The 12,860-nt window shown below is 43.1% G+C and overlaps 1 protein-coding gene across 1 annotated transcript in view; it reads left to right on the forward strand.

Annotated features, from left to right (window-relative positions):
• Positions 1 to 4,141: 4,141 nt before the first annotated feature.
• AHCTF1 (AT-hook containing transcription factor 1) overlaps positions 4,142 to 12,860 on the forward strand; it is a gene marked incomplete at its 3' end in the record, with an annotated part of 39,996 nt that continues 31,277 nt past the window's right edge. The window contains 6 exon segments of the mRNA XM_014950482.1: positions 4,142 to 4,298; positions 5,532 to 5,785; positions 8,213 to 8,393; positions 9,170 to 9,377; positions 10,490 to 10,606; positions 12,173 to 12,257. Of these exon segments, the coding sequence (XP_014805968.1) occupies positions 4,178 to 4,298; positions 5,532 to 5,785; positions 8,213 to 8,393; positions 9,170 to 9,377; positions 10,490 to 10,606; positions 12,173 to 12,257 (966 nt within the window).

The raw sequence follows: 12,860 nt of genomic DNA on the forward strand, positions 1-12,860 counted from the left end.
CAGCCGGGGCCCTCGGCGGGCCCTGCCCCTTATGTAAGTGACCCACGGGCCGTGCCCCGCCACACGTGGCGGTGAGGGGAGGCCAGGGCGGCCGGCGGGGAGGCCTGGGCAGCGCCACATGGGAGGCGGCGGCGGCGTGCGAGGCTCGGCAGCCGGGAGGCGGCCGTCAGAGGCTGGCGGGGTGGGAGATGTGGCGGCTGCCGCTGGGAGGTTCCCCTCCTGCCCAGTCACCCGCCGCCTGGCCCCCGCATCCCCATCCTTCCGTCACTTTTGTTTTGAATGGTTTGTCGTCTTTTTTTTTTTTTTTTTTTTTTTTTTTTGTTTTTTTTTTTTTTTTTTTTTTTTTTTTTTTTTTTTTTTCCCTCCTCCACCGTTTCGGTGTGGTTTTCCAGGAGGAGGCGGGAAATTCGCGACCTGCGTCGAGCGGCAATCGCGGGAAGAGGACTGGGTTTCATGGGCAGAGCACAGCTTTACAGGAACCCAGTGCATTTTGGTGGGGGGAAGGAGGGCGTCTCTTGATTATTTTTTTTTTTGCATCACACAGCAAAGGTGTTGACTCAATAGAGCTTGATTTTTACCGTAGTGAACCATGATTCCAGGTCTGGAGCTTCTGCCCGTAGAAAGGAAGTGTGGTGTCAGTCTTTCAGGTCTAAAAATTGCTTCCTGATCACATTTAGTAAAATTATGGAAAATTTAGAGACTTAATTCTGCCAGGAATGCTGAACCCCGTTTAGGGTGTATGCCTTACTGGGGTAGTTCAAGTATTCCTCTGAGGGTTGAATCAGTCTTGGCTGGGAGCTGGCACAGGCATTTGGGCACACAGGACCGTACCCTGTCCCGCTGAGGACTGCTCCTCGTTTTACCTACTGCATCAACTGCTTTTCCTGCACTGATTTGCCTGGAGTTTGCTGTTTTAAGACAGTGAAACGAACGTAATCGGGCTACTATTAATTTTGTGTCTTCTACCTAGTAAGCTGTTGGATACTGTTTAGAGAACCAATGGTGACAAGCCTTTGCTGCTGTGGTATCGCTTCACTTGTGTGGTGGAGAGGACACTTAAACTGACGGGAGAGAGTCACCCAAAACCTGGGCCTGTTGCATGTGTTGCACATGTTTTTGCAGTTCAGCTCCTCAGGTTGCTCTTTGTCAAAGTATGTTTCAGAATTAGATATGCAAAAGCTGCCTGGACACGGTCCTGGGCAGCCTGCTGTAGGTGGCGCTGCCTTGAGGAAGGGGGCTGGACCAGATGACCGCCAGTGATTCTGGAAGGCCTTCCTCTTCGTTGTGATTCTGGAATTTGTGCGTAGTTTTTCCTTAATTTCTTCTTCTTTGGCTTCTTCACACTCTTTGTCCCATTTCCTTAGAAAATATGATCTGAATAGCATCACACAGTGTTGTCCATTTTCTGATCACCAAGTAACACTTCTCTGAAATCACTTCAGCTTCCACCTCTGGCTGAATGAAAGAACAATGCCTGTCAGCTGCAGCCTTTCCCAGTGAGACAGGGAGTCTCTCCATGCAAAAGGGGGTAAAAGATGCCTGACTGTGTCCTGGGTGGCGTCCTTTCTAAAAGGAAAGGGCTTTTTAGACAGCTCTATCTGTTTTCCTGCTGTTCTGATTTCCCGGTCATCCTTGGTTTAACTTGGCAGAATGCAAGTAAAACATCATAATAGCCAGATCGCTATATGTATTGTTCATAATTTGTTTGTAATTTAATATGGATTTTATCTTCCTAGCTCCATATTTCCAATCCAGATGTCTAGAAAAAAAAATCTTTAAAATGCCCATTGGCTTACTAGAGGAAACCTGTGTATGCCTGATGCTCTGGCATTTTCGCATGCTTTTATATATAGTTAATAACTGGGGCATGATTAAATTTAGAGTTAGATGAATGGTCCAGGTGTGTTCTTCACCTGTCCTGGCAGGCAGTGGCAAAGGCAGGGAGAGCATGCAGTTGAGAAGTTTTCTTGAATGCTCAACAAGGGGACCTGCAAAGTCTTGCACTTGGGGAGAAACAACCCCATGCACCGGTATGTGCTGCAGACTGCCCAGCTGGAGAGCACCTTCGCAGGGAAGACCCTGGGTGTTCTGGTAGACACCAAGTTGACTGTGAGCTAGGAATGTGCCCTTGTAGCAAAGGTGGCTGACGGTAGCCTGATCTGCATGAGGAGGAGCGTTGCCAGCAGGTCAGGGCAGGTGATCCTTCCTCTAATCAGCAGAGGTGAGGCCACATCTGAAGTGCTGTGTCTGGGCAGTGCAGTTCTGGGCTCCCCAATCTTAGAAGAGATAAGGAGGTACTGGAGAGAGTGCAGCAAAGGGCCACAAAGATGGTTAGAGGGCACTGGAACATTTCTCCTGTGATGAAAGGTTGAGAGAGGTGGAACTGTTAAGCCTGGAGAAGAGAAGGCTCAGGGGGCATCTCCCCAGTGCATATAAATACCCAAAAGGAGCCTGTGAAAAAGACAGAGCTGAGTATTTTCCTGCGGTGCTCAGTGACAGGACTAGAGGCAGTGGGCACTAACTGAAACATTTATAAGATGCTATTCACCAATCCCATGTATCTGTATTAGTGTTTGGTATTATGGGTAACTCATAAAACATATTAATTAAATCATTTCAATTAAGCTAAGCCAGAATGGTGGTCAAATTGTGGACCTCTTTACTCTGTGGAGCTCCTGTGTGCAGTGCGAAAGTTCATCCCACTGTCACTTTGAAATGATGACAAGTACCAAAAAGCGTAGTGTGGGATCCTGACATATACCTCCTGTGTTTCATGCGCTCATTGTTTTCGTGCTGGCAGAAGATACTGGAACGTTTTCTCAAATAGAATTCTTGTGACTTGAAGTATAGTAGATTCCAATGCCCAGGCTTTAGAGCATAATCTTTCTTCAGAAGAGCACAATTCATATAAATAGTATTTATTTATAAACATTTCCCTTTAATAACTTGGTGTTGTTCCTGGAGTCTTGCCTTCAAAACTAGCTGTAACCTCCTATGTTCTAAGGAAAATAGGTTACTGGAACGTAGTGGAATAAACAATAATAAAACTTGATTTGCAGGTTAACATGCATGCTACAATTAACCCATTAGGCCTCGTGTACATTTAAGTGGTTGGCTGTACTGCTTTGTAGTGTAGGGTAAAGGTTCTGCTTGATGCCCGATTTGGTCACCATGCGCAGCAGCCAGGAATGGTGAACTGGGTATAGTATCTGCATTTTGAGATTTTGTGAAGAAAGCAGTGCTATTTGAACAAGATAATTAAAGCTGTCTTGTTTTCTGGAGCCTTTTTCAATAAGCCAGCAAACTTGCAAAACGTAGTTACTTAGAGTAGTTTGTATTTCCATGTGTATAGAATATCTCTTAATTAGCTACCTATTTAATCTCGTAAATCCCTCCAGTTTTTAAATTTTTCCATAAAAACCGATCTTGACATGCTGAGAAGTGAAGTCTCTGTGGAGCACCTACAGAAATGTGGAAACTGAACAGCATATACATTTTTGTAAAATACTGCAGAGATGTGGTAAGGACAAGCAATGTGAAGGAAGGGACTGGAGGAGTGAATATGATGATTTAAGTACAGAATACAATCAGTGTTTTAAAGTGCTGTTATGTTTACGTCATAAGTGTATGGAAAACTGCTTTCTAATTGATGAGCTATAAAAATTTGTATTGCTTGTAATGTAAAAATTTCAACAGTATGTTTTTCCAGCAGAATTTGAGAGTGAAGGTAGTTAAGAACTTCGTATTCATTAATGTTCAAAATAAACACGCTGTAAGTGAACAAGATAAAAATGATTCACGAAATCTTTTAGAAGACAATTGACAATAAGTAATAAAATATGAATATATATATTATTACATATATTATTATATATGAAGGGGAAGGACTAATGGAAACTTATACCTGTTACTGAGCAGCTTTTTAAAGTATGATTTTTCTCAGATCCCATTTACTAACCTATGTGAGTAGACGTGAAGTCAGAGTACTGGGCTTTTTATCTTGTCAATACCTCTGTGTCACTTCTTGTTGGGGATCTCATTTTTCCTAAGGAAAAGAGCTAGAGGTGATGTCTAGGAGATTTTTCACTGTATACTGATGAAACTTCTGTCAATCTCAAGAATATTTCTGGCTAATGTGAGTCTATTTCTGCAATTATTTCTTTATTTACAGTAAAGAATGCGAGACCTAACGGCCCAGGTAACGAGCAGTCTGCTGCAGTTTCCAGAGGTGACTCTTCAGGCACTTGGGGAAGATGAGATAACCCTCGATTCTGTGCTGTGTGGGAAGTTTTCTGGAGGTGAGTGTTTTCCTTTAAAATTGGTCTTGGTATGAAGTTATTGTTGCCCAGAAGTTACCTGAAGCCACGGGTCGTAGTATAATTGTGTCAGGTTGGTGCGTTGGAGATGCGTCAGGTTTAGAGAGAACAAAAGGGATGCTTTAACACTTAAAAATGCTAATGTTAAACGTGAGTATAGCTAAACTTTGAAGTTATGACAACCTGCACCAATCTTGTGCCGTTAAAATAATTCACTTGAACATGCTGAATTAGTGAGCCTTCCTCAATTTTTAATTAGATAAAAGGCAGTTTTCAAAAAAGCAGTAGTGTTTTTTTGGGCGGCCTTTCTTTCCACAAGCTCAACCTTTATGACCATCATAACATCAAATGCAGAAATAGTTCTCCTACAGTGTTAGAGAAGAAAGCCCCCTGCTTTTTGTTTTGTTATCTGAATAAAAAGAGAAGGAAGGGGATAAGACTGTTAAGCACCGCAGCCACGTTTCCAAAGTATCTAATAGGATGCAGATGGAGTAGCCAGTGAGAGCTGCTGGAAGTGGCTAAGCAGATTAGGTAGTCGACTTTCTGGGTGATCTGACAGTAGAGCCGGTGCAGATCTGGATGTCTAGGCTTCTGATAAGAGCAGGTAGAATCTATCTGCCTGACTGTAAATGGAGTAATGGAGTTAATTCTTCCTTTGAGCTTGAAGTAGTTCAGTGAAACGAAATGCGTTAAATTCTTCCTGTGATCAGCCTGTGTGAAAGTTTCAATTCCCTCACGCAGTGCCCATTTTAGGATAATTTCTTGTTGAAGTCCAAATCCTTGCCCAAAGGAGGCACGTGTCAAGTAGAATTGATAAACCAGAAATGAATTGGCTTAGATGTGTTATGTGTGGGGAACGCTTTAAGGCTTGTGTTCCCATATGTATTTGGACGATTCCGACCAAACCCAAGCCCAAGAGGGTATAAAGACTCTAGATCAAGATATTGTAATCTTGGTCCCAAACAATCCAGATTCTTCAGTGCAGGAATGACAAGTAGAAATGGAAAATAACAAGGTTGTTATTTTTAAGTGGTATTCCTTGAGGATTTCAATGGGTGATTTGGAGTAATTGACCAGGATGAGGTAAGTTGGTCTTCCCTTTATTAGGTACGTTTTTTGAAGGCAAGGGGCAGTGACTGTGAGTTTTTTTTTTCCCCAGTTGTTTTCAGTCTTCCACTGGAGATTTGCTTTAACCAGCTTTCTTTCCTCTTGCAGGGAGAAATGGCCTGGCGTGGTTGGCATGTGGTCCTCAACTTGAGGTAGTGAACTCTGTGACAGGAGAGCGTCTCTCTGCGTACCGCTTCAGTGGAGTAAATGGACAGCCTCCCACTGTGCGTGTGGTAAAGGAGTTTTCCTGGCAGAAGAGAACCGGGCTGCTGGTTGGGTTGGAAGAAGCAGAGGGAAGTGTTCTCTGTCTGTACGACCTTGGAGTATCAAGAGTGGTTAAAGCAGTTGTTCTTCCCGGAAGGGTACGTACTTTTTAATGGGAGAAACAAAGCTTTTCTGTTGCGAGGTGCTGCATAACCCTGTTTCAGGACAAGCTTTGGAGAGTGTCTTTGTAGGAGGTATTTCTTCTGCAGTGCCTTTAGCTACTGTCACTTGAGAGTATCCAGTCAAGAGAGCGCTGATGCACAGTCTTGGGCTTAGTGGTACCATTATGCTTTGAGTTTACTGATAGTAAACCAAGTCTTCTGGTTGGCCTGTAGAGCACATAGTTACTTGCCACACAAAGGGATTGAAAATACCCTTTTTTTGGCCCTCGTTGCTTGATTTCTGTCAGAAAGACTGTCTTTACAATGTCTGAGAATTCCACAGTTGTGCTGTAAATGACACATTCCCACGAATCTCAGCCCAGCAAGCAGGTGACTGTAGAGCAGACCACATATTTCTGTTGACTTAGGAGGGGAGAAAAGAGCCTTTAGTGAATTGCCCAACAGATTGTTGAAAGATTGACTGTCAGCCGACAGCCCTTGAATCTCTGCTCTTTGTTATGTTTGTGTAGATGGGATCCAGCAGTGGGGTAGATGGGTGTAAGGTTACTGATTTTTTTTTCTGTCTTCTGTAACCCATAAACTCCAATGAGTAATGTCCCCTAGCCTTCCTATCTGAATGTAAACAAGAATGAGTGTAAGTTAATAGAAGATCAAGACTCACTGTATTTTCATCATCTTAGAGTCTGCAACAAATAAGAACTTACTTCTTGCCCAGCTTTCCGTAAGGTGATTTGGTTTGACTTGCGAGAACACAGGTGGAGCTCTGTCGGTGATGCTACAGCGTGTTTCCTGGCAGTGAGCATTTGTATTGTGGTCGTTTATAGAGACAGGAGTTGGGTTGGTGCTCCGCTGTGTTAGTTTGCCTCTAAATCTTAGAGTTTTAGCTGGATAAGCGTATCATCAGTAGATAAATTCTGTTTGAGCAAAAGGACGTGGCTTTGTTAAGATTTATTGTGTAAACCTAAGCAAGTTGGGGATAGGAAAAGGAAAGGGTAAGAGGGATTGTGTCCCATATGAAATCCGTGTTTAGAGAAGTGTTGTGAAACTGAATGTAGTTATAACCCTCAGTTGTACTAGGGAGTTTTTCCAGACCCCAGAACAAGTGTTTCAGGAGAAAGTACGAGGAAGCCTTGGGGGGAAAAGGTGGTGGTTGTGTGATGAAGGTTACGAGTTCTGGAATGCAGGCAAAGCTGCTCTGAATTTCTGCTCTTATGCCCTGAATGCTCTCGATGACAAGGATGTCTGGTCCGTTGCTTTCATTTTGTTTCCTAATCTTTTTGCCATGAGATTAGTTAGATGAGCATAGGCAGGAGACAGGTATTGCTAGTTGGACTGTTAAGTTCCAGGTTGTGAGTGGGAGTAAGGGCAAGCAAACCCAAGCAGATGAAACTTCTGTGGACAGCTGAGTCGTGCAGGTTAACAGCAACTTAGAATAGCTCTGGTCCAAGGTCTCAGGCCATTACTGTACTAATGCAGGGTATTTCTAGTGACCGTATGACTGCCTTCTAGTGGAAGAGTAGGTGTCTATTGATTCAGACAGCAAAGGGATGAGCTGAAATAACCAAACTCACAAGCTTAGAAAGAATTCTGGCATAATTTTTTTTGAGCACAGAAGCTTAGAAAGAATAGAAAAACCCAGGCAGTTTCAGGAGCTTTTACATGGAAAACGGAAGTGTGAAAACCAGGAAACTTTTTTGGAAGACTGTATGTGAAAATGGAAAAGATTCATTTGGAGCCAGTTGTTAAGATTCATCAAAGTGCTGGTGTGCGTTTAAAACTTCTTTTCCTTTGGTTGTTACTTTCATTCTCAATGAGGACTGGTGTAAATTTTGCTAAGGTAGTCTGTCCCTTCAACACTTTCTAAATAAGTTTCATTCCCATGGAAAGAGTGTGTCTACAGTGCAGCTTGGCTGCTGCTTCGTCTGACCTAGAGCCACGATTTCTCCTAATATCCGTTTGGTGAAGAAGGTATAGGCTGTGTCACTGATTGCTGATGGGCCGGGAGCAGTCGGAGAACTAGATTTAGTTTTGTTTAGGGTCTTCCTTAAGTCACTTGAATATGAGACAGGTTCTTGAGTATGACTCATTTTCTGTTTTCTTTGAGTTAATAATTCCTAAGTAGGAAATGGGAATTGGTAAGCTGTAATAAAAGAAAGCACCATTTAAGTTGAAATTAATTCCGTTAAGGAACTGTAGGAAATGTAGTAAATGGAAGGCAGAAGCTGATTTTTGTAGATGGATATTTTTTTTTTATTTTCTTTATCTAATTAGAAACCTTGCTTTTAAGTCTTGTGCTCCTGTATTTACTTTCTTGTTCCAGATGTGCTAATTCTGGCTTTGCTTTTGATGATTTCTATTTAGCTTGTCGAAGAGCTAAAATACTAACGTGTAGTTTTCCTGTAGGTAACTGCTATAGAACCCATAGCGAATCACGGAGGAGCCAGCGTGAGAACTCAGCACCTCCATCAGAGCCTGCGATGGCTCTTTGGAGTGGCAGTAGTGGCTACAGATGTTGGCCATCTGCTTCTGGTTGACCTTTGTTTGGATGATTTATCTTGCAGTCAGAATGAAATCGAAGCATCAGGTAAGCTTGCAGTTTTTAGACTTGAATTTCAATGTAGGAAAACTTGTGTGTTTTCAATAAACAGTAGGCATCCTGCTTTGCAGACGAATGTCTCGGACATTTATGGCTACTAATTACAGGTGGCAGTTTGACACTGTGTAGTCCTGAACTGATCAAATCTGGGAGGGGCTGACTACTCCTAATGCTCTAAATGTCCCCCTCCCACCAAGATCCCTGTGTCACTATGATTCTTGCCAGTGAGGTGTAGGAATTTTGCCGTCTGAGTTGGTGCAGCTGCCCGGTAGGTGGTTGTGTCAGAGGTGCCCTGTTTCTTGGGAATGCTTGTGTTAATTGACTCGGGGCAAATTTTAGGCTTGTGTTTTAAAAGAAATCTGACATGTCAAAAACCATGCATTTGGATGAAGGCAAATTCTAATTGGTGTATTCAGATTGTATACACTGTTTTGGCTATTACAGCAGTGGCATCAGGAGCTGGTGTCACTTCAAATGGCTTCATCATGAGGCCCCAATGCCCGATGTAGAAAGCCCTAGAAGAATTTGTCTGTGCGGGTTACCCTTGTACCTGGTTTTCAAATATGAGTGAGAATAGTTGTCTGATCAGAGAGGTCTTGTGTTCTTTGAAGACACACAAAATGGCAATGGCAAAAGAGGTGTTGCATAAATGGGTGTTTTGCCTGGTACGGTAGAATTAGATTATAGGTGTCATCATGTCAGTGTATAAAAGGCAGCCTAAATGTCATAACATATTCATTTGTTGCATGGTTTTGTGTGCGTAGATCTAGAAGTTGTCACTAGAAACCCTGCTGAAGTTTCACTAAGAAGAGAAAGTGTGACCAGAGAAGGGAGACATCTCTGTTTTCAATTACAAACTCCTTCCGGAACAGCAGTGTCAACGCTGAGCTACATAAGCAGAAGCAATCAGCTCGTCGTGGGTTTCTCAGATGGCTACCTGTCTCTATGGAATATGAAAACTTTGAAGAGAGAGTAAGTAGGCCTTCACCCTTGGCCACGCCCGGAGGTGCGGGGGTCTCCATTTTTTGCTTAAGGAGGTATGTGAATTGAAAGAGAGCTTTTTCAGGGACTGCAATAAGAGTAATCTGGGCATGTTTAGCAATCCTCGCCTGAAATAACTTTTAAGTCATGCCTGGATTAAGTGGGCCACCTTCTCCCCTGAAAGGGGATCCGGATTCTTTTCCTTATTGTGCCTGTGGTTGAGGAATTGTGGAAAGCATGAATCTTTGTGTTATGTCGAACAGTTAGGGTGCGATAGAGCTGATTTCAATCAGACAGTTTGTTCTGTCAGTAGTATTCAGTGGGACCAGGAAATGTGTGTAATTTGATGGAATGGATTTTAGAAACGAATTTTCTGAAGCGGTTGCTGCGACTGGGCATGCCTTGAAAGGCTGAAGCATGTTAATGATGTGATTTTGGTGATAATATTCTTGGAAGTGTCCAGGGTGAGACGGGTGAGACATGAAAACTCAATAGCTGATCTGTGCCTGACAAATATATTCTTTCCTACGTGTCAGCCTTGGCCAAACTAGGAGGTTGGCCCATTCCAAGGCAACAATGCATGTGAATGAAAGTTTGCTTAGAACACTTGTCAGGGAGAATAACGGACATGTAAATGTATAAGGAACAGAATAATTAAGAGAGGATTTTAAACCTGCCAAAGAGCAATCTCACTTACATATTTGACCAACTTCACGTCAGCAGATCTGCACTGACTCACCAGAGGCTATTGGATGCATAAGTAGACAGTGAAGGAATAATTAGGTGGCAGGAATAGACTGCTCAGAAGTCTGGAAGAAAAATGCTTTACGTTGTCCAAGAAATGAGAAACTACTTGTGTTTGGCACTGTTTTACATTTGTTCAGAAGATACCCTGCATTGTAAGGTTGATATTGAAGTAGGCTACAACGGTACGAACAATCTTTTGCTTGGCAGCTGAAGAAATCCTTGATGTTCCTCCTCCTGAGGCAGAGGAGGTCATAAAGACAGAGGTTATGGCATTTGCTGGACGGTAATTTCACCAGTAGGCCAGTAGGTTCACCCTTTTTTTTTTTTACCTTTCTTTTTTTTCCTTAAACCCGTAGGCACCACTCTCAGCTTGAAGGAGGAGGGATTCCTGTCTATGCTGTCACTTTTCAAGAGCCTGAGAATGATCTTCGCAATTGTTGCTACTTGTGGGCTGTTCAGTCTACACAGGAAAGGTGAATGAAAACTTACTATAAGCCTCTAAATAATTTATTTAATTTATTGACATATATGCTCATGTACAGTTGATACATGTGTATCTGTTGTGTTTCTTTAGCTGTGCAGGAGATTCTCTCAGGTATGGAAGGTGTTACACTTAGAATGCCATTTTCACAAGCTTGAACAGGCGTGAAGAGGCACCTACCAGTTCCTACCTTCTGAAGGAAGGCAGAGCAACAGTGGCCATATTTTTGTGCTTGCATTCTAAAATGATTTCCTTTTGTTTCTCGATGACTCCTTCATGCTTTGTTTGATATTCACACCCCGTGGTCTTAAGATAAAGTAGTAAAGATAAAAAGTAGTTGAGGCTGCAGATCTAGAGGACTAAACATGCCGATACAACAGCCTGCTGCCCCCAAAGGAGGGCAGTGACAGTCTTACAGATTGCCTCATGCCAGCTTGAGCAGTCTGTGGAGCCTTCATGAGGTAGTTCGGCTCACTTGGCCGAACAGGATTGAGCAGGAAAGTCAATGGGTTCCTGCTGGACTACTGAATCAAATCAGAATGTGAAAGGGTGCAGTGTATGCAGGAGAGGGACTGGAACTATGGTGGTAAGGCAAGGGGAGAAAGATCTCTCTTTGTGCATCAGCAAGTGCATCAGCTCAGCTGTTTGTGGAGTGGCAATCTTTTTGAGTTGAAAGCAGTTTGGATCATAGAAGGGTTTGGTTTGGAAGGGACCTTAAAGATCATCGAGTTCTAACCCCCCTGCCGTGGGCGAGGAACACCTCCCACTAGAGCAGGTTGCTCAAAGCCCCATCCAGCCTGGCCTTGAACACTTCCAGGGATGGGGGCATCCACAACTTCTCTGGGCAGCCTGTTCCAGTGCCTCCCCACCCTCACAGTAAAGAACTTCTTCCTAATATCTAATCTAAATTTTCCCTCTTTCCCTCGTCCTGTCGCTACAGTGCCTGGTAAACAGTCCCTCCCCATCTCTCCTGGAGGCCCCCTTTAGACACTGAAGGCTGCTATAAGGTCTCCCCGGAGCCTTCTCTTTTTCCAGGCTGAACAGCCCCTATTCTCTCAGCCTGTTTTCATAGGAGAGGTGTTCCAGCCCTCTGATCATCTTCGTGGTCCTCCTCTGGACCCGCTCCAACAGGTCCATGTCCTTCCTGTGCTGAGAACTCCAAAGCTGGACACGGTACTCCAGGTGGGGTCTCACCAGAGCAGAGTAGAGGGGTTGAATCACCTCCCTCGACCTGCTGGCCATGCTTCTTTTTGAGGCAGCCCAGATTGAGAACTCTTCACTGTGAAGAACTATTTCCAATGATTTCTAGTCCATACAACGGATTAAAGCTTGCAGATTGTATGGTTAGCATTTGCCCCTGAAGCTGTTAGTGTCAGACCGTCCTCCTTCATGTTTTAGCGGCAAAATGTGGCCAATGATCGTGTTTCGGGAAGAGGTGTATTTGTTTTCAGCAAGAGCTGAATGCAATTAAGAAAATTTCTCTCTAGATGTAATAAAATGATAGTGAGGACTGTAAAGCAGCTTTGTAATTAAATTTCATACTTTATCCCTTTTTCAGCGAAGGTGACGTGGTGAGTTTACACCTGTTGCAGTTAGCATTTGGTGACAGAAAGCGCGTGGCATCAGGACAAGTCATGTATGAGGTAAGATGTGCATGCGTGTGAAAAGAAGAAAATAGGAATTTTGTTTACGTGAGTATCAGCTGAGTTAGCAGGGGTAAGATTTACCATGGAAATTCTAATTGAGCTAATTGAAATAAATAATAATCTTGTGCCAAGTCTTACTCAGCATGGCCTTTGTCCATACTTTTTGGAAATTAGACATATAATTTTATTCTGCAGTGTCATGTGTTTGCACTAGATTCATCTGCAAGGTCCTTTATAAATTTTATTCCTGAAGAGGAAGCAGCTTTTAGAAATAAAATTTTTCTTAGCCACGGAATTAATGGCATGTAGGTAGAGAAGACAGGGCCTTGAATAGTTTTGTTTAACTAAGCTGCAGACTTGAATAAGCTTTTGCCTGTCTGCCTTTTTTAAAATGCGCTCATATATCTCTTTATTCCTTGCTGATCTTCGGGTTTTGTTTTCTTAGTTTTCTTCTGAGTTTTGTGAGCTGGACTTCATATGCAGTGTGCCTACAGTGTCTGTTAAGTGTTGATCCTGAAACTTAGTAGCTGTAAAGATAACTCATTCTTTTTGCCTGGGTGACCTATTAAATATACTGTCAAAGACACAAAATGTGTAAAT

This window comes from Calidris pugnax, unplaced genomic scaffold, assembly GCF_001431845.1.
Source record: "Calidris pugnax isolate Ruff unplaced genomic scaffold, ASM143184v1 scaffold24, whole genome shotgun sequence".
In the NCBI taxonomy this organism is placed as follows: Eukaryota; Metazoa; Chordata; class Aves; order Charadriiformes; family Scolopacidae; genus Calidris; species Calidris pugnax.